Genomic DNA, 22,723 nt, shown 5'->3' on the forward strand with positions numbered 1-22,723 from the left:
ATACAGGATAGGGTAGAATTGCTGCAGCTCAGTAACACACACAAGTCCTTTCCATTTCACCATGATTTAATATTGAATAGCAAATGTGATTTTCCAACAGATACCTGAAGAAAAACTACAGCAGGTCAAACATACTCTCCAGCAACTTCTGGGAGACTCCAGAGTCAGTGGTGGGTCACATGGAGCACCCTCACATAAAAATGTCACTGCCCTTCACCAACACATATACTCTGTGCTGCTGGGGACCCTGCTCCTCCCACTATATAACCCCCAGTCTGTGGCTTCCTGCTGCCTCCATTCCCCTCCTCACATCATGTCACTGCCCCTGTCACATGCAGCCCTGTCCTCACTGACACATCACTCATCTCCTGATATACCCTGTGCTGCTGGGGATCCTGCACCTCCCACTATATAACCCCCAGTCTGTGGCTTCCTGCTGCCTCCATTCCCCTCCTCACATCACATCACTGCCCCTGTCACATGCAGCCCTGTCCTCACTGACACATCACACATCTCCTGATATACTCTGTGCTGCTGGGGACCCTGCTCCTCCCACTATATAACTGTCTGTGGCTTCCTGCTGCCCACATTCCCCTCCTCACATCATGTCACTGCCCCTGTCACATGCAGTCCTGTCCTCACTGACACAACACTCATCTCCTGATATACTCTGTGCTGCTGGGGACCCTGCTCGTCACACTATATAACTCTCAGTCTGTGGCTTCCTACTGCCCCCATTCCCCTCCTCACACCATGTCACTGCCCCTGTCACATGCAGCCCTGTCCTCACTGACACATCACTCATCTCCTGATATACTCTGTGCTGCTGGGGACCCTGCTCCTCCCACTATATAACTCTCAGTCTGTGGCTTCCTACTGCCCCCATTCCCCTCCTCACATCATGTCACTGCCCCTGTCACATGCAGCCCAGTCCTCACTGACACACCACCCATCTCCTGATATACACTGTGCTGCTAAGGTCCCTGCTCCTCCCACTATATAACCCCCAGTCTGTGGCTTCCTGCTGCCCCCATTCCCCTCCTCACATCATGTCACTGCCCCTGTCACATGCAGCCCTGCCCTCACTGACACGCCACAAATCTCCTGATATACTCTGTGCTGCTGGGGACCCTGCTCCTCCCATTTTATAACTCTCAGTCTGTGGCTTCCTGCTGCCCCATTCCCCTCCTCAGATCATGTCACTGCCCCGTCACATGCAGTCCTGTCCTCACTGACACATCCCTCATCTCCTGATATACTCTGTGCTGCTGGGGACCCTGCTCCTCCCACTATATAACCCCCAGTCTGTGGCTTCCTGCTGCCTTCATTCCCCTCCTCACATCATTTCACTGCCCCTGTGACATGCAGCCCTGTCCTCACTGACACATTACTCATCTCCTGATATACTCTGTGCTGCTATAATCCCTGCTCCTCCCACTATATAATTCTCAGTCTGTGGCTTCCTGCTGCCCCCATTCCTCTCCTCACATCATGTCACTGCCCCTGTGACATGCAGCCCTGTCCTCACTGACACATCACTCATCTCCTGATATACTCTGTGCTGCTGGGGACCCTGCTCCTCCCACTATATAACCCCCAGTCTGTGGCTTCCTGCTGCCCCCATTTTATAACTCACTGACACTGTGACATGCAGCCCTGTCCTCACTGACACATCTCTCATCTCCTGATATACTCTGTGCTGCTGGGGACCCTGCTCCTCCCACTATATAACTCTCAGTCTGTGACTTCCTGCTGCCTCCATTCCCTCCTCACATCATGTCACTCCCCTGTCACATGCAGCCCTGTCCTCACTGACACATCACCCATCTCCTAATATACTCTGTGCTGCTGGGGACCCTGCTCCTCCCACTATATAACTCTCAGTCTGTGGCTTCCTACTGCCCCCATTCCCCTCCTCACATCATGTCACTTCCCTGTCACATACAGCACTGTCCTCACTAATACATACTCTAGACTTAATGATAAAAGTGTGTTATGTTCTGGCACAGTGGTGGAACCTCAGATTTTTGAAGGTTACAGAATACCCCAGCAACTTGTACAGCACAGGACGATTCTATAAGACCCATAGCCCCGGGTGAGCACACGCCACACATGTCCTGTATTTATAATGATATTTCTAGAGAACTGCTATTAATTTGAGGTACAGACATTACAGCTATAGATCAAAGAGAAGCCCCCTCCGCTCAAACAGAGAGCTCCTTCCATGTCCTCCTACTGGTTTTGGTCTTTCACAGCATTTTCAACTATGAGAAATAGATAAAGAGCTGCTGAAAAGTCATCTTCAGTGCGTGACATATTGTACAGACTTCCCACCGGAGCAGTGGTGGCAATTACAACCAAACGTAAAATATTCATTTATTTATGTAGAACCAGCATATATTGTTGCGATCTAAATTTTGGATCAAATTAAGAAAAACCCGAATCATACCGACATGATTCAGGCATATGCAAAAATCCCAGGACTAGCGTATGTCTGAATGGCTCTACCTGGGATTTTAGTTGACTAAAATCCCTGCACACCTGCAATAGACCCGGGATTTTTAAAAACCCAGAAATGTAAGGCTCCTGTCTCTTTTTCCAGGTAGCTGCTCTCTGATCCAGTCAGGGCTCAGATCCACACACACACAGCAAACTTGGTAGAAGAAACTGCTACCACTTGGCATGTGCAGCGGCTCCGCTCTGTCACTAAATGTGCATTTACAGTGGGTGATTTCCATAGCAGAACGCTATACACATTGGGCGGCTTTGGAGCTGAAAGCAGCTCAAATGGTAAAACTGGGCAGCTTTCAGCTCAAAGTCACCCAAACGTTTGCGGGCACATTGCTAAAGTGCGAGTGTTATGCTACACAGTGAGGCGTTCGCACAACATCGACTGCCCCCTGGCTGTGCAGCCTAGAAGCGAATCCAAGCACAGGCTGGCCATGTAGTCTGAACACACCTGCATTGTCTGGAAGGCTCCCATAAAATGGCCGATCACTGACGCCAGCCAGCATTGAAACTGCAATCTCCTTTGATCAGATTTCAGAAGTGCGGAATTGGCCAAATAGCAATTTTCGCGCATCTACTAATGGGTATAAATCATGCTCCAATGTAACCATTCCTACTGTTATTATAATTTCAGACATTTGCCAAGAGGAAAAAGGTTTCCTGGCAACCGGAATCTTCTCCCCACCCTGCATTTGCATATACACCAAGGTTGCATACCTCCCAACATGACCCTCCCCAGAAGGGACACAGGGCGGGATGTATTAATATACATCGCCGCCCTTCGCCTGCCAGCCGCCGCGATGCTACCGCATATGTACTAACATATGCGGCTAGCATCGGGTTGTGGTGACGGAGACCTCCGCGATACCTGTGATGTGGTGTGCGGGGGTCTCCGTCACATCCCGGCGGCTGCCAGTGTCCCCCTGCATCTCCTCCTCCCCCCTGCAGCCGGATGTCCTTCCGGCTGTGACACCTGCTGGGGGGGGCGCGTGGACGGGGATAGGCTTCTATAGGGTATCACCACCCAGAGGGTGGCGATACCCTGCCAGGCGGAGACGGGGCAGACGGTACATAGGAAAATGCAGTAAAACCCCCGCAGCGTGGCGAGTGCAGCGAGGCCGCAAGGGGCTTTGTTGTGCTCGCCATGCTGTCTGGGTCCGGCCAGTCGGGATACTGACTGTCGGACCCCTATACCACACCCTTCTGGACTTCCTCTTAATCTATGATTGCCATCACCTGTGTTGAAGCCCCTTAATTATCAATTAACCTGTGTGAAACAGGTGCTGGCAATCATACATTAAGAGGGAAGTCCAGTAACAGAGCAATGTGTCCCTCCTGGAGAGGGGCATGCTGGGAGGTATGGATAATGTATGATTACCAGCACCTGTGGGGAGCTAGGTAACTGATAAGAAAGGTGTCACCACAGGTGCTGGCAATCATACATTACCAGGGAAGCCCAGGAACAGAGCATTGTGTCCCTCCTGGAGAGGGGCATGCTGGGAGGTATGGATAATGTATGATTACCAGCACCTGTGGGGAGCTAGGTAACTGATAAGAAAGGTGTCACTACAGGTGCTGGTAATCCTACATTACCAGGGAAGTCCAGGAACAGAGCATTGTGTCCTCCTGGAGAGGGGCATGCTGGGAGGTATGGATAATGTATGATTACCAGCACCTGTGGGGAGCTAGGTAACTGATAAGAAAGGTGTCACCACAGGTGCTGGCAATCATACATTACCAGGGAAGCCCAGGAGCAGAGCATTGTGTCCTCCTGGAGAGAGGCATGCTGGGAGGTATGGATAATGTATGATTACCAGCACCTGTGGGGAGCTAGGTAACTGATAAGAAAGGTGTCACCACAGGTGCTGGCAATCATACATTAAGAGGGAAGTCCAGTAACAGAGCAATGTGTCCTCCTGGAGAGGGGCATGCTGGGAGGTATGGATAATGTATGATTGCCAGCACCTGTGGGGAGCTAGGTAACTGATAAGAAAGGTGTCACCACAGGTGCTGGCAATCCTACATTACCAGGGAAGCCCAGGAACAGAGCATTGTGTCCTCCAGGAGAGGGGCATGCGGGGAGGTATGTATAATGTATGATTGTCAGCACCTGTGGGGAGCTAGGTAACTGATAAGAAAGGTGTCACCACAGGTGCTGGTAATCCTACATTACCAGGGAAGTCCAGGAACGGAGCATTGTGTCCTCCTGGAGAGGGGCATGCTGGGAGGTATGGATAATGTATGATTACCAGCACCTGTGGGGAGCTAGGTAACTGATAAGAAAGGTGTCACCACAGGTGCTGGCAATCGTACATTACAGGGAAGCCCAGGAGCAGAGCATTGTGTCCTCCTGGAGAGGGGCATGCTGGGAGGTATGGATAATGTATGATTGCCAGCACCTGTGGGGAGCTAGGTAACTGATAAGAAAGATGTCACCACAGGTGCTGGCAATCATACATTACCAGGGAAGCCCAGGAACAGAGCATTGTGTCCTCCTGGAGAGGGGCATGCTGGGAGGTATGGATAATGTATGATTGCCAGCACCTGTGGGGAGCTAGGTAACTGATAAGAAAGGTGTCACCACAGGTGCTGGCAATCCTACATTACCAGGGAAGCCCAGGCACAGAGCATTGTGTCCTCCTGGAGAGGGGCATGCTGGGAGGTATGGATAATGTATGATTGCCAGCACCTGTGGGGAGCTAGGTAACTGATAAGAAAGGTGTCACCACAGGTGCTGGCAATCATACATTACAAGGGAAGCCCAGGAACAGAGCATTGTGACCTCCTGGAGAGGGGCATGCTGGGAGGTATGGATAATGTAGGATTGCCAGCACCTGTGGGGAGCTAGGTAACTGATAAGAAAGGTGTCACCACAGGTGCTGGTAATCCTACATTACCAGGGAAGTCCAGGAACGGAGCATTGTGTCCTCCTGGAGAGGGGCATGCTGGGAGGTATGGATAATGTATGATTACCAGCAGCTGTGGGGAGCTAGGTAACTGATAAGAAAGGTGTCACCACAGGTGATGGCAATCATACATTACCAGGGAAGCCCAGGAGCAGAGCATTGTGTCCTCCTGGAGAGGGGCATGCTGGGAGGTATGGATAATGTATGATTGCCAGCACCTGTGGGGAGCTAGGTAACTGATAAGAAAGGTGTCACCACAGGTGCTGGCAATCCTACATTACCAGGGAAGCCCAGGAACAGAGCATTGTGTCCTCCTGGAGAGGGGCATGCTGGGAGGTATGGATAATGTATGATTGCCAGCACCTGTGGGGAGCTAGGTAACTGTAACTGATAAGAAAGGTGTCACCACAGGTGCTGGCAATCCTACATTATCAGGGAAGCCCAGGAACAGAGCATTGTGTCCTCCTGGAGAGGGGCATGCTGGGAGGTATGGATAATGTATGATTGCCAGCACCTGTGGGGAGCTAGGTAACTGATAAGAAAGGTGTCACCACAGGTGCTGGCAATCATACATTACCAGGGAAGCCCAGGAACGGAGCATTGTGTCCTCCTGGAGAGGGGCATGCTGGGAGGTATGGATCATGTATGATTACCAGCACCTGTGGGGAGCTAGGTAACTGATAAGAAAGGTGTCACCACAGGTGATGGCAATCATACATTACCAGGGAAGCCCAGGAGCAGAGCATTGTGTCCTCCTGGAGAGGGGCATGCTGGGAGGTATGGATAATGTATGATTGCCAGCACCTGTGGGGAGCTAGGTAACTGATAAGAAAGGTGTCACCACAGGTGCTGGCAATCCTACATTACCAGGGAAGCCCAGGCACAGAGCATTGTGTCCTCCTGGAGAGGGGCATGCTGGGAGGTATGGATAATGTATGATTGCCAGCACCTGTGGGGAGCTAGGTAACTGATAAGAAAGGTGTCACCACAGGTGCTGGCAATCATACATTACAAGGGAAGCCCAGGAACAGAGCATTGTGTCCTCCTGGAGAGGGGCATGCTGGGAGGTATGGATAATGTATGATTGCCAGCACCTGTGGGGAGCTAGGTAACTGATAAGAAAGGTGTCACCACAGGTGCTGGCAATCATACATTACCAGGGAAGCCCAGGAACAGAGCATTGTGTCCTCCTGGAGAGGGGCATGCTGGGAGGTATGGATAATGTATAATTGCCAGCACCTGTGGGGAGCTAGGTAACTGATAAGAAAGGTGTCACCACAGGTGCTGGCAATCATACATTACCAGGGAAGGCCAGGAACAGAGCATTGTGTCCTCCTGGAGAGGGGCATGCTGGGAGGTATGGATAATGTATGATTACCAGCACCTGTGGGGAGCTAGGTAACTGATAAGAAAGGTGTCACCACAGGTGATGGCAATCATACATTACCAGGGAAGCCCAGGAACAGAGCATTGTGTCCTCCTGGAGAGGGGCATGCTGGGAGGTATGGATAATGTAGGATTGCCAGCACCTGTGGGGAGCTAGGTAACTGATAAGAAAGGTGTCACCACAGGTGCTGGCAATCATACATTACCAGGGAAGCCCAGGAACAGAGCATTGTGTCCTCCTGGAGAGGGGCATGCTGGGAGGTATAGATAATGTATGATTGCCAGCACCTGTGGGGAGCTAGGTAACTGATAAGAAAGGTGTTACCACAGGTGCTGGCAATCATACATTACCAGGGAAGCCCAGGAACAGAGCATTGTGTCCTCCTGGAGAGGGGCATGCTGGGAGGTATGGATAATGTATGATTGCCAGCACCTGTGGGGAGCTAGGTAACTGATAAGAAAGGTGTCACCACAGGTGCTGGCAATCCTACATTACCAGGGAAGCCCAGGCACAGAGCATTGTGTCCTCCTGGAGAGGGGCATGCTGGGAGGTATGGATAATGTATGATTGCCAGCACCTGTGGGGAGCTAGGTAACTGATAAGAAAGGTGTCACCACAGGTGCTGGCAATCATACATTACCAGGGAAGCCCAGGAACAGAGCATTGTGTCCTCCTGGAGAGGGGCATGCTGGGAGGTATGTAATTATAGGCTGGGGTCGGAGGGTTGTATAAACATGGAAAAACCCAGACTCTGCAGCGAGGACTATGGAACAGTGGTTCTCAAACTCAGTACCCCACACGTTTTACAGGTCACCCGGCAGGTGCACAGGTGCATTCATTTCTCATTGACACATTTTAAAAAATCCACAGGTGGAGCTAATGATTTCACTTGTGATTCTCTGAGGAAACCTGAATAATATGCGCTGTGTTGGATCGGTGGAACCCTGTGCCTTGTGTATAATACGGATTATTCTAATTCATTCGGTCCCCCGATGTTTTGTTTTGTTTCGTGTCACATTACTGCGCATGTGGAAACGCAAGGTGAATGCACTGTGTGTGTGGTGTGCATTGTGTGTGTGTTGTGTGGATTCACTGTGTGTCTGTGTATATGTGGTGTGCTTTGTGCATTGTGGATGCACTGTGTGTGTGTGTGTGTGGGTGCCGTGGTGTGCGTTGTGTGTGTGTGTGCTGTGTGTATGCACTGTGGCCCTTATTCAGATTTGATCACAGTACAAATTTGTTCTCAAAATGGGTAAAACCATGCTGCACTGCAGGGGGGCAGATGTAACATGTATAGAGAGTTAGATTTGGGTGAGTTATTTTGTTTCTGTGCACAGTAAATACTGGCTGCATTATTTTTACACTGCAATTTAGATTTCAGTTTCAACACACCCCACCCAAATGTAACTTTCTCTACACATGTTACATCTGCCCCACCTGCAGTGCACATTATTTTGCCCATTTTGAGAACAAATGTGTACCTCGATCACATCTGAATAAGGGCCATAGTGTGGTGTGGTGTGATGCACTGTGTCTTTGTGTGTGTCTGCATTGTGTGTGGTGTGGATGCACTGTGTCTGTGTGTGTGGATGCACTGTGTCTGGGTGTATGTGCGCACTGTGCAGCAGCCGGGGAGCAAAGTATTATGCGGAGGAGAGAGGGTTGTGTATGTATGCATTGTTGGTGGTATGGATGCTCTGTGTATGTGCGCACTGTGCAGCAGGAGTAGTGGAGCAGAGTGTTATGCAGGGCTGTGTGTACATTGTGTGTGGTGTGGATGCACTGTGACTGTGTGGACTGTATAGCAGCAGGAGTTGAGTGTGAGGCTGGGGAGGGAGGGCTGTGTGTATGTGTGCATTGTGTGTGGTGTGGATGCACTGTGTGTATATGTGCACTGTGCAGCAGCGCGTTATGCAGGGGAGTTAGGGCTGTGTGTGTCTGTGTGTATTCAGTGTGGATGCACTGTGTGTGGTGTGGATGCACTGTGTGTGGTGTGGATGCACTGGGTCTGTGTGTGTGGATGTACTGTGTCTGTGTATGCGTGTGTGTGGTGTGGATACACTGTGTCTGTATGTGCGCACTGTGCAGCAGCAGCCGGGAGCGGAGTGTTAAGCAGGGGAGGGAGTTCTGTGTGTGGTTTGGATGCACTGTGTGTATGTATGCACTGTGTGTCTGCACTGTGTGTGGTGTGGATGCACTGTGTCTGGGTGTATATGCGCACTGTGCAGCAGCAGCCGGGGAGCAGAGGAAGGGAGGGCTGTGTTTATGTGTGCATTGTGTGTAGTGTGGATGCACTGTGTCTGTGTGTATGTGCGCACTGTGCAGGAGCCGGGAGCAAGATGTGTTATGCAGGGGAGGGATGTGTGTATGTATGTGTGCATTGTGTGTGGTGTGGATGCACTGTGTCTCTGTGCACTGTATGTGTGTGTGCGCACGCTGAGCAGCACCAGCCGGGGAGCAGAGTGTTATGCTGGGGAGGTAGGGCTGTGCGCATGTGTGCAGTGTGGATGCACGATGTATATGTATGAACTGTGTGTGTGTGTGTGTGTGTGTGGTGTGGATGCACTGTGTGTGTGTGTGTGTGGTGTGGATGCACTGTGTCTGTGTGTGTGGTGTGGATGCACTGTGTCTGTGTGTATGTGCAGCCGGGGAGCAAAGTATTATGCAGGGGAGGGAGGGCTGTGTGTATATGTGCATTGTGTGCAGTGTGTGTTTGTGGTGTGTGGATGCACTGTGTGTGTGTGTGTGCGCACACTGAGCAGCAGCTGGGGAGGTAGGGCTGTGTGTATGTGTGCATTGAGTGTGGTGTAGATACACTGTGTCTGTGCACACTGAGCAGCAGCAGCAGCAGCAGCAGCAGCTGTGAGGTAGTGCTGTGTGTATGTGTGCATTGTGTGTGGTGTGGATGCACTGTGTCTGTTGTGTATGTTCGCACTGTGCAGCAGCAGCCAGGGAGCAGAGTGTGAGGCTGGGGAGGGAGGGCTGTATGTGCGGGGCAGGGGAGGGAGGGCTGTGTGCGGGGCAGGGGGCGGTGTAGCTGCTGCTGCTGCTGCTGTCACTGCACATTGTGTGTGTGTGCGCGCTAGATGCGGGAGGCTCGGTGTGAAGTTGGGGACATAGATGTGACCGGGAATTACAGAGAGGACACCGGAGGTCGGGAGTCTCCCCCAGTAGCACAGGCATCCCCTGCACCCCGGACATGAGCAGCCCTGACCCCAAGGAGTACCTAACCAGGAGGGAGATCCCCCAGCTGTTCGAGGTAAGGAGGAGACACCCTGCTCTGCACTGGGGACACTCACCTGGTGACCCTGCTATGGGCATAGGAATGGCATAGTGTGTCATTCCTATGCCCATGTAAACTGTTATATAGTGTGCCATTCCTATGCCCATGTAAACTATTATATAGTGTGACATTCCTGTACAGTGTGTTATATAGTGTGCCATTCCTATGCCCATGTAAACTATTATATAGTGTGCCATTCCTATGCCCATGTAAACTGTTATATAGTGTGCCATTCCTATGCCCATGTAAACTGTTATATAGTGTGCCATCCCTGTACAGTATATTATATAGTGTGCCATTCCTATGCCCATGTAAACTGTTATATAGTGTGCCATCCCTGTACAGTATATTATATAGTGTGCCATTCCTATGCCCATGTAAACTGTTATATAGTGTGCCATCCCTGTACAGTATATTATATAGTGTGCCATTCCTATGCCCATGTAAACTGTTATATAGTGTGCCATTCCTATGCCCATGTAAACTGTTATATAGTGTGCCATCCCTGTACAGTATATTATATAGTGTGCCATTCCTATGCCCATGTAAACTGTTATTGAGTGTGCCATCCCTGTACGGTGTGTTAAATAGTGTGCCATCCCTGTACGGTGTGTTATATAGTGTGCCATCCCTGCACGGTGTGTTATATAGTGTGCCGTCCCTGCACGGTGTGTTATATAGTGTGCCGTCCCTGTACGGTGTGTTATATAGTGTGCCATCCCCGCATGGTGTGTTATATAGTGTGCCATCCCCGCATGGTGTGTTATATAGTGTGCCGTCCCTGCACGGTGTGTTATATAGTGTGCCATCCCCGCATGGTGTGTTATATAGTGTGTTATATAGTGTGCCATCCCTGCACGGTGTGTTATATAGTGTGCCATCCCTGCACGGTGTGTTATATAGTGTGCCATCCCTGCACGGTGTGTTATATAGTGTGCCATACCTGCACGGTGTGTTATATAGTGTGCCGTCCCCGTACGGTGTGTTATATAGTGTGCCGTCCCCGTACGGTGTTATATAGTGTGCCGTCCCCGTACGGTGTGTTATATAGTGTGCCATCCCTGCACGGTGTGTTATATAGTGTGCCATCCCCGCATGGTGTGTTATATAGTGTGTTATATAGTGTGCCATCCCTGCACGGTGTGTTATATAGTGTGCCATCCCTGCACGGTGTGTTATATAGTGTGCCATCCCTGCACGGTGTGTTATATAGTGTGCCATACCTGCACGGTGTGTTATATAGTGTGCCGTCCCCGTACGGTGTGTTATATAGTGTGCCGTCCCCGTACGGTGTTATATAGTGTGCCGTCCCCGTACGGTGTGTTATATAGTGTGCCATCCCTGCACGGTGTGTTATATAGTGTGCCGTCCCCGTACGGTGTGTTATATAGTGTGCCATCCCTGCACGGTGTGTTATATAGTGTGCCATCCCTGCACGGTGTGTTATATAGTGTGCCATCCCTGCACGGTGTGTTATATAGTGTGCCATACCTGCACGGTGTGTTATATAGTGTGCCGTCCCCGTACGGTGTGTTATATAGTGTGCCGTCCCCGTACGGTGTTATATAGTGTGCCGTCCCCGTACGGTGTGTTATATAGTGTGCCGTCCCTGCACGGTGTGTTATATAGTGTGCCGTCCCCGTACGGTGTGTTATATAGTGTGCCATCCCCGCATGGTGTGTTATATAGTGTGCCATCCCCGCATGGTGTGTTATATAGTGTGCCGTCCCCGTATGGTGTGTTATATAGTGTGCCATTGCTACAGTATGCCCATGTAAACTGTTATATAGTGTGCCATTCCTATGCCCATGTAAACTGTTATATAGTGTGCCATTCCTATGCCCATGTAAACTATTATATAGTGTGCCATCCCTGTACAGTATATTATATAGTGTGCCATTCCTATGCCCATGTAAACTGTTATATAGTATGCCATCCCTGTACAGTATATTATATAGTGTGCCATTCCTATGCCCATGTAAACTGTTATTGAGTGTGCCATCCCTGTACAGTATATTATATAGTGTGCCATTCCTATGCCCATGTAAACTGTTATATAGTGTGCCATTCCTATGCCCATGTAAACTGTTATTGAGTGTGCCATCCCTGCACGGTGTGTTATATAGTGTGCCATCCCTGTACGGTGTGTTATATAGTGTGCCGTCCCCGTACAGTGTTATATAGTGTGCCATCCCTGCACGGTGTGTTATATAGTGTGCCATCCCTGCACGGTGTGTTATATAGTGTGCCGTCCCTGCACGGCGTGTTATATAGTGTGACGTCCCTGCACGGTGTGTTATATAGTGTGCCATCCCCGTACGGTGTGTTATATAGTGTGCCATCCCTGTACAGTATATTATATAGTGTGCCATTCCTGTACCGTATATTATATAGTGTGCCATTCCTATGCCCATGTAAACTGTTATTGAGTGTGCCGTCCCTGCACGGCGTGTTATATAGTGTGCCATCCCTGCACGGTGTGTTATATAGTGTGCCATCCCCGTACGGTGTGTTATATAGTGTGCCATCCCTGTACAGTATATTATATAGTGTGCCATTCCTGTACCGTATATTATATAGTGTGCCATTCCTATGCCCATGTAAACTGTTATTGAGTGTGCCATCCCTGCACGGTGTGTTATATAGTGTGCCATCCCTGCACGGTGTGTTATATAGTGTGCCGTCCCCGTACAGTGTTATATAGTGTGCCATCCCCGCACGGTGTGTTATATAGTGTGCCATCCCCGCATGGTGTGTTATATAGTGTGCCATCCCCGCATGGTGTGTTATATAGTGTGCCGTCCCCGTACGGTGTGTTATATAGTGTGCCATTGCTACAGTATGCCCATGTAAACTGTTATATAGTGTGCCATTCCTATGCCCATGTAAACTGTTATATAGTGTGCCATTCCTATGCCCATGTAAACTATTATATAGTGTGCCATCCCTGTACAGTATATTATATAGTGTGCCATTCCTATGCCCATGTAAACTGTTATATAGTATGCCATCCCTGTACAGTATATTATATAGTGTGCCATTCCTATGCCCATGTAAACTGTTATTGAGTGTGCCATCCCTGTACAATATATTATATAGTGTGCCATTCCTATGCCCATGTAAACTGTTATATAGTGTGCCATTCCTATGCCCATGTAAACTGTTATTGAGTGTGCCATCCCTGCACGGTGTGTTATATAGTGTGCCATCCCTGTACGGTGTGTTATATAGTGTGCCGTCCCCGTACAGTGTTATATAGTGTGCCATCCCTGCACGGTGTGTTATATAGTGTGCCATCCCTGCACGGTGTGTTATATAGTGTGCCGTCCCTGCACGGCGTGTTATATAGTGTGACGTCCCTGCACGGTGTGTTAAATAGTGTGTTATATAGTGTGCCATCCCCGTACGGTGTGTTATATAGTGTGCCATCCCTGTACAGTATATTATATAGTGTGCCATTCCTGTACCGTATATTATATAGTGTGCCATTCCTATGCCCATGTAAACTGTTATTGAGTGTGCCATCCCTGCACGGTGTGTTATATAGTGTGCCATCCCTGTACGGTGTGTTATATAGTGTGCCGTCCCCGTACAGTGTTATATAGTGTGCCATCCCCGCACGGTGTGTTATATAGTGTGCCGTCCCCGCACGGTGTGTTATATAGTGTGCCGTCCCCGCACGGTGTGTTATATAGTGTGCCGTCCCCGCACGGTGTGTTATATAGTGTGCCGTCCCCGTACGGTGTGTTATATAGTGTGCCGTCCCCGTACGGTGTGTTATATAGTGTGCCGTCCCTGTACAGTATATTATATAGTGTGCCATTCCTGTACCGTATATTATATAGTGTGCCATTCCTATGCCCATGTAAACTGTTATTGAGTGTGCCATCCCTGTACGGTGTGTTATATAGTGTGCCATCCCTGTACGGTGTGTTATATAGTGTGCCGTCCCCGTACAGTATATTATATAGTGTGCCGTTCCTGTACCGTATATTATATAGTGTGCCATTCCTATGCCCATGTAAACTGTTATTGAGTGTGCCATCCCTGTACGGTGTGTTATATAGTGTGCCATCCCTGTACGGTGTTATATAGTGTGCCATCCCTGCACGGTGTGTTATATAGTGTGCCATCCCCGCACGGTGTGTTATATAGTGTGCCATCCCCGCACGGTGTGTTATATAGTGTGCCGTCCCCGCACGGTGTGTTATATAGTGTGCCGTCCCCGCACGGTGTGTTATATAGTGTGCCATCCCTGCACGATGTGTTATATAGTGTGCCATCCCCGCACGGTGTGTTATATCGTGTGCCGTCCCTGCACGGTGTGTTATATAGTGTGCCATCCCTGCACGGTGTGTTATATAGTGTGCCATCCCCGCACGGTGTGTTATATAGTGTGCCGTCCCCGCACGGTGTGTTATATAGTGTGCCGTCCCCGCACGGTGTGTTATATAGTGTGCCGTCCCCGTACGGTGTGTTATATAGTGTGCCGTCCCCGTACGGTGTGTTATATAGTGTGCCGTCCCCGTACGGTGTGTTATATAGTGTGCCGTCCCCGTACGGTGTGTTATATAGTGTGCCGTCCCCGTACGGTGTTATATAGTGTGCCGTCCCCGCACGGTGTGTTATATAGTGTGCCGTCCCCGTACGGTGTTATATAGTGTGCCGTCCCTGCACGGTGTGTTATATAGTGTGCCGTCCCCGCACGGTGTGTTATATAGTGTGCCATCCCCGCACGGTGTGTTATATAGTGTGCCATCCCCGCACGGTGTGTTATATAGTGTGCCATCCCCGCACGGTGTGTTATATAGTGTGCCATCCCCGCACGGTGTGTTATATAGTGTGCCATCCCCGCACGGTGTGTTATATAGTGTGCCATCCCCGCACGGTGTGTTATATAGTGTGCCATCCCCGCACGGTGTGTTATATAGTGTGCCATCCCCGCACGGTGTGTTATATAGTGTGCCATCCCCGCACGGTGTGTTATATAGTGTGCCATCCCCGCACGGTGTGTTATATAGTGTGCCATCCCCGCACGGTGTGTTATATAGTGTGCCATCCCCGCACGGTGTGTTATATAGTGTGCCATCCCCGTACGGTGTGTTATATAGTGTGCCATCCCCGCACGGTGTGTTATATAGTGTGCCATCCCCGCACGGTGTGTTATATAGTGTGCCATCCCCGCACGGTGTGTTATATAGTGTGCCATCACTGCACGGTGTGTTATATAGTGTGCCATCCCCGCACGGTGTGTTATATAGTGTGCCATCCCCGCACGGTGTGTTATATAGTGTGCCATCCCCGCACGGTGTGTTATATAGTGTGCCATCCCCGTACGGTGTGTTATATAGTGTGCCATCCCCGCACGGTGTGTTATATAGTGTGCCATCCCCGCACGGTGTGTTATATAGTGTGCCATCCCCGCACGGTGTGTTATATAGTGTGCCATCCCCGCACGGTGTGTTATATAGTGTGCCATCCCCGCACGGTGTGTTATATAGTGTGCCATCCCCGCACGGTGTGTTATATAGTGTGCCATCCCCGCACGGTGTGTTATATAGTGTGCCATCCCCGCACGGTGTGTTATATAGTGTGCCATCCCCGCACGGTGTGTTATATAGTGTGCCATCCCCGCACGGTGTGTTATATAGTGTGCCATCCCCGCACGGTGTGTTATATAGTGTGCCATCCCCGCACGGTGTGTTATATAGTGTGCCATCCCCGCACGGTGTGTTATATAGTGTGCCATCCCCGCACGGTGTGTTATATAGTGTGCCATCCCCGCACGGTGTGTTATATAGTGTGCCATCCCCGCACGGTGTGTTATATAGTGTGCCATCCCCGTACGGTGTGTTATATAGTGTGCCATCCCCGCACGGTGTGTTATATAGTGTGCCATCCCCGCACGGTGTATTATATAGTGTGCCATCCCCGCACGGTGTGTTATATAGTGTGCCATCACTGCACGGTGTGTTATATAGTGTGCCATACCCGTACGGTGTGTTATATAGTGTGCCATCCCCGCACGGTGGGTTATATAGTGTGCCATCCCCGCACGGTGTGTTATATAGTGTGTCGTCCCCGTACAGTGTTATATAGTGTGCCGTCCCAGTATGGTGTGTTATATAGTGTGCCATCCCCGTATGGTGTGTTATATAGTGTGCTCATATCTCTTGCACCAGTTTAAGCCACTGTGGTGCTATAGGTAATACTTAGCCAATGACATAAAGGGGGTGATTCAGGTTGGTTTGCAAAAGCAAACTCCTTCTTTAATGGACAAAACCAGGCTGCACTGCTGGGGGGCAGATGTAACAGGTGCAGAGAGAGTTAGATTTGGGGGAGTTATTTTGTTTCTGTGCAGGGTAAATAGTAGCTGCTTTATTCTTACACTGCAATATAGATATCAGTTTAAATACGCCCCAACCAAATCTAACTCTCACTTGTCACATCTGCAGTGCAGCATGGATTTGTCCATTAAAGAAGTTTGTTTTTGCAAACCAACCTGAATCACCCCAAAAGTCATTACCAGCTGAACATTTTAGAAGTATTGTATTCTATTATATACAACGTGCCAATGTGCCCATTACGTGCCAGTATAAAACCATAACTGTAATGGCAGCATCACCGGCTTATCCTGCTGTTACACTTGTATAATGCACACACCTTTATCATTTGTAATACACTTCCTTTATTTATGCATCAGCTGTAAGTTCCCGTCCATTATATAGTTATAGTCACCAGTTTCTGTATTAGTACAGCTCCCTGGGCCCCAGTATACATCCCCTTCCTCCCACTGGGCCCCAGTATACAGTCTCTTCCTCCCACTGGGCCCCAGTATACAGCCCCTTCGGTACTTACGTATTATCTGGGCTCCCATGTTAAATGCACCCCATTTTTTCATACCCCTACTATCCCATGTTAAATGCACCCCATTTTTTCATACCCCTACTATCCAACTATGCATGGAGTTAACTTTATATAGTGTGGCGAGCGCAGCGAGCCACCGTGCCCGAAGCGTGGTGAGCGGACTCGGTCTCATAAGAAAAATGGGAGCCCAGATATTACATAAGTACCGCCCCTTCTGGCCGCTGGGCGCCAGTATGCAGCCCCTTCCAGCCGCTGGGCGCCAGTATGCAGCCCCTTCCAGCCGCTGGGCGCCAGTATGCAGCCCCTTCCGGCCCCTGGGCGCCAGTATGCAGCCCCTTCCGGCCCCTGGGCGCCAGTATGCAGCCCCTTCCTGCCGCTGGGCGCCAGTATGCAGCCCCTTCCTGCCGCTGGGCGCCAGTATGCAGCCCCTTCCTGCCGCTGGGCGCCAGTATGCAGCCCCTTCCTGCCGCTGGGCGCCAGTATGCAGCCCCTTCCTGCCGCTGGGCGCCAGTATGCAGCCCCTTCCTGCCGCTGGGCCCCAGTATGCAGCCCCTTCCTGCCGCTGGGCCCCAGTATGCAGCCCCTTCCTGCCGCTGGGCCCCAGTATGCAGCCCCTTCCTGCCGCTGGGCGCCAGTATGCAGCCCCTTCCGGCCGCTGGGCGCCAGTATGCAGCCCCTTCCGGCCGCTGGGCGCCAGTATGCAGCCCCTTCCGGCCGCTGGGCGCCAGTATGCAGCCCCTTCCGGCCGCTGGGCGCCAGTATGCAGCCCCTTCCGGCCGCTGGGCGCCAGTATGCAGCCCCTTCCGGCCGCTGGGCGCCAGTATGCAGCCCCTTCCGGCCGCTGGGCGCCAGTATGCAGCCCCTTCCTGCCGCTGGGCCCCAGTATGCAGCCCCTTCCTGCCGCTGGGCCCCAGTATGCAGCCCCTTCCGGCCGCTGGGCCCCAGTATGCAGCCCCTTCCTGCCGCTGGGCCCCAGTATGCAGCCCCTTCCTGCCGCTGGGCCCCAGTATGCAGCCCCTTCCTGCCGCTGGGCCCCAGTATGCAGCCCCTCCTTCCTCCCAGGTGATTCCATGTGTATAGCATTACTGATACATTGTGTTCTCATCATTACAATATTGATGATACAGTATATTTTGTATCAGATGTAAAACAGTTTAACCCCTGCTGCACTCAGTATTACCAGTACAGACAATAATAATATATATATATATATATATATATATATATATATATATATATATATATATATATATATATATATATTACTGTACAGGACTGTAACCCACCCTCCAGTAGTGTAACCCGTTATGTGCTAATATTAGGCAATGCTAGTATATAACCAGTGTTAGGGAAGCTGGGGGTATTCTGTACCCAGGAGCCGGCTGATGCCAGGCTGATGTATTCTACAGCTGAACAGCCTGTTCTGCGCCATCAAGTCCCTAATGGAGGATTGCACCGGTTTTCTGTGTCTGTAAATAGCTGCACATGCAGACAGATTACAGCGCTGTGGTTTCAAGAGCACATAAGTGGCCCAAGGATTTCCCAGTGTAACTGTGACCTGTAACCGGAGCGATGGCTGCAATTATGCTGCTTGTTAGCAGAGGATAGTCCTGGCTTAATCAGGGCTGGCGAGGAAATGCTTCATGCAGTAATGTTCTACCAAATACAGGGCATGGCACCAATGCCAGGGCATTCTCTGCACTGTGTGCCCGCTGGACAAGGTGGCTGTGTAAGTAGGAGTAATTATTATTATTATTCTTTGTTTATATGGCGCTTTTAGGGGTCTGCAGCGCCTTACACAGTACAGAAACAGTATGAGCCACACATGGTATGAAATACACAGTATGGACTCACTTTAGGGTATCGGCAAACATAAGATTCGGCTCTGTGGGTGCAGTTGATGCTGGGGTACCACTTTTTCTGTGTCCATGTTGTGTCGACATTCAGGGCAAAAAAAAAAAAAAGTGAAAAACCCACATCAACCTTTTGACTGTCGACATTCTCAATGTTGACCAATTGCTTGCGTCAACCTTTTCACCCTGTCGACCTCAGGCATTTCTATGTTTTTCATGTGTCTACCTAAGGCCCGTTGATCCAATATAAGAAGACATTAATAGTGTCGACGTTATGACCGATACCCAGTGTCGGCAAAGTCAGCAACCACGCCCACTAGAAAAAAAGCGGCACCACTGTGATCCCCTCACCAGGGCCAAATTCAGTTGGGGAGAGGGATTAATTAAATTGTTCGCCCCAACCCTTCCCCCGCACAGGATAGGTCGACATTGTTTAAAAGGTCAACGCATGTCATTAAATGGTTGCCATATTTTTTCCGGCATGTTTTTCATTTACTATGTATGTGAGCGAAGCGACCCCCCCAAGTCCGGAGCGTGTCGAGGAAAGTGAGCCCACAAGGGTAGAAGTCCTTACTGATGGGGGTCGCTGCCAGGGATGCCCAGCGCACAGTAGCATGGGCTGCTCTGTGGGGAGAGAGGGACTGATTCTGGTTTACTCGCAAAGTACAATTGGTTTGCTAATGGTCAAAACCATGCTGCACTGCAGGTGGGGCAGATGTTACATGTGCAGAGAGAGAGTTAGATTTGGGTGTTTTATTGTTTCTGTGCAGGGTAAATGCTGGCTGCTTTATTCTTAAGGCCCCCATACACTATGCGATTTGGGCACGATTTCACCCGATTCGGGTGAATCGGGCCGTGAAATCGGCCCAAATCGCACTTGCAGACATCCCGTCCGATCCAATGCGCGGTCCCGTGCGCATCGGATCGGGGTCAGGAGGTCGCACAGGCTGCACATAAGATTTGCTAAATCTTATGTGCAGCCCAGCCCCGGAGCCGTGCGGGGGGACGGCAGCGGGCGGGGGATGCCGGCTATACAGGGCCGGCAACAGAAATCTTGGGGCCCGGTACACTGATATCTGTGGGGCCCCATAACCACGCCCCCTTGAGCAGAACATTTTTAGTATACCACTTATTGAATGTGTTTTTTTATTATTACAAAAGACACAATTAATATTCACTAATACTGGAGGGGTGTCTGGGTAAGTACCCTTACAGGAATCCAGGCGGGTGCCTTTATAAACCATTTTTAGGCACTGCATTGCCGCAGCTATGCTTACAGCCCATCAGAACTTTGGGGCCCCTCACAAGCTTGGGGCCCGGTACAGGTGTCCCCCTTGACCCCCCCTGTCGCCTGCCCTGCGGCTATAGGGAGCCGAGCAGGGGGAGGCTGCTTAGGGAGCCGGGCAGGAGGAAGCTGTTGCGGTGAGGTGACAGTGGGAGCAGGGCGCCGGGCAGGGAGAACTTGATGACGCTGGCTGCTGGGCAGTGGCGGGAGCCGGGAGGAACATATAACTTGAAAAAAAAAAAAAAAAAGACCATACAGATGACTAGCAAGCCATTGATTGGCTGAGACCTCTCTCGCCAATCGCCAATCTGCTCGGCTCTCTAGTAGCCGGCATCCCCCGCCCGCTGATTTCCCCCGCACGGCTCCCTCCTCCTGCAGCTCCCCGGGGACTGCATATGATAAATCCATGCGATTTATCATATGCAAACCTTGGCACATCAAGTGCCTAATCGTGTGTCCCCCTCCCGGGGAGCTGCAGGGGAAATCAGGTCCAACTTGTCCTAATGTATGGGTTCCTTCACACTGTAATATAGGTATCAGTTTGAAGTACAAACCCCACCCAAATCTAACTCTCTCTGCACATGTTACATCTGCCCCACCTGCAGTGAAGCATGGTGTTGTCCATTAACAAACTAAGGACCTTATTCTGGTCCATTCACAGCCAGCGTTCATTCGCACGGGGGCCGATGTTGGACACATGCGCAGCCGCATTTCTGCGCATCTGCATACGCCGGGTGCGTGCACCAGCGACGGATAGTCACACCCATGGGAACGTCCAGCATTTCATGACCGAAGTCAGAAGTTCTTTAATGACATCTCATCGTGACGCTGCGCGCTGTGGGCGTATGTGTGACGGCGGTTTCTGCACAATGATTACACAGTATATGGCATGAGATCAGAAGAGGCATGCTGGGAAAAATCTGCTGCTAGCAATCGTCCTTCTGTGTCTGGGAACAGTGTGCGCCCCTATGGCTACAGAAATGAAATATATAAATACCGCACGTGGGAGAATCGCCAGAAGAAGAAGAAGATTACACAGAGCTGACAGTGACTAATAGGAGACAGCTGCAGTTATTCCGACACCGCAAAATGACGAGTCAAGAGATTTGTCTTTTGGTTACAATTGTCCCTGATTGCCCACGTAACTCCGGCACGTTCCTGTGTGACTAGAGCCTGGATTGGGAGGAGCCCCCCTACAAACCATGACAGGCTGTTATTAGATGTGTAATAAGTATGTCACTCTGTAATGGGCGACTATTAATATGTTGTGTAGGTTATTCTCATTACAGAGGACATGGGGATTGTTCTGACGCTACAGGTGACCTCTATTGTTCTTCTTGCTACAGAATGTGAGGGTAGAGACGAGCATTCGGCATAAGATTTGGTTTTCATCGTTGTGATATTTCTGATTTTTCAAACTCCCCATTTCCCCTCTCTGACTAACACCTGCTCTCCTTTACCTTATATCTCTGAAAGGGTCAACCCGGGTCGTAAATCCCGGGCCCTCAACCCAGGTAAAAAGAAGGGTCGGAGACCTGGGGGGAGATTCTCTAAGCAAGAAATGCGGTAAAAACCCCGTTATCGGGGTTTTACAGCATTTTGGGATGCTGTAAGCATCCCCCGCCGGGTTAACGCGGCGGGGGGCATCGCCAGAAAAATGGGCTTCTACCACATCCCCGCGCCGACCCCCCGCTGCCCCGCACGGACCCCCGCCACCCCGCATCGCCCCCTCACCTGTGTCCGGGCAGCACAGCTCTGTGCTGCCCGGACCTGTGACCTCCTCCCTGCACTGATCCTCTTCCGGGTGCAGGGAGGAGGAGAGCCGGGCGCAGCAGCAGCAGCGCCGGGTGTGGGAGGGAGAGGGGAGCCGCCGGGACCTGCTGGGACCCGGCGACTCTCACCGCAAAGGACAGCTCTTAACGCAAGAGCTGTCCTTTGCCATAATTATTGCATATGTTAGAACATATGCAATAATTATAAATGCGATGGACGGCGAAGGGGGGGTGGGGCGGAGATTCTTAGAGAATCTCCCCCTGGGTTTTAACACCCGGGTTGACCTTTTCAGACATACCAAAATGCTGGGTTGATGCGCGTTCATGTACAAATACCTGGGATTTTGAAGTATGTCTGAAAGGGGTATTAAAGGGTGCAGGCTACACCGGGGAAAATAACCCAGCAGTCAAAATGCTGGGTAATTCCCGGGTACTATGTCTAAAAGGGGAATAAGTGATTCGACTGGATCACTCAGAAAGTGCCCCTACATCGCTAAGTGTGTAGGCGCCATAGCGATAGCGATGTGCAACACCGCAAGTCACTGTCACCCGGCGATTAATATCCAGCATGCTGGATTTATCTATAATAACCGTACAGGGCCAGTGTTCTCACCGGAGAGCAGCGGCCCTGACCAATTGCTCAGCACACAGCGCAGACACAGTGCTGTGCAGCGCTGTGTGCTGAGCGATCTTGTGATCATTCAGTAAAATCTCCCCGTGTGTAGGACCCTTAAGATCCAACCTTCTGCCTTGTTAGTGATATGGTCGGTGAAGTTTATACGTGTAGATAAGAGGCGGTTTCCCCCACTACAGATAATAACTGAGCGTGTCACTTGCAGTTAGCGCGCGGAGGTGAAGTACA

At 50.6% G+C, this 22,723-nt stretch overlaps 1 protein-coding gene across 1 annotated transcript in view; it reads left to right on the forward strand.

Moving 5' to 3' along the window:
- Positions 1 to 9,819: 9,819 nt before the first annotated feature.
- The window catches only part of AK5 (adenylate kinase 5), a 167,752-nt gene continuing 154,848 nt past the window's right edge, over positions 9,820 to 22,723 (forward strand). Inside the window, exon 1 of the mRNA XM_083157793.1 lies at positions 9,820 to 10,060. Within this exon, the coding sequence (XP_083013919.1) occupies positions 10,001 to 10,060 (60 nt within the window). The 5' untranslated portion in view covers positions 9,820 to 10,000. The remainder of the gene's footprint in view (positions 10,061 to 22,723) is intronic.

Source organism: Crinia signifera, chromosome 8, assembly GCF_055691185.1.
Source record: "Crinia signifera chromosome 8, ASM5569118v1, whole genome shotgun sequence".
Lineage (NCBI taxonomy): Eukaryota > Metazoa > Chordata > Amphibia > Anura > Myobatrachidae > Crinia > Crinia signifera.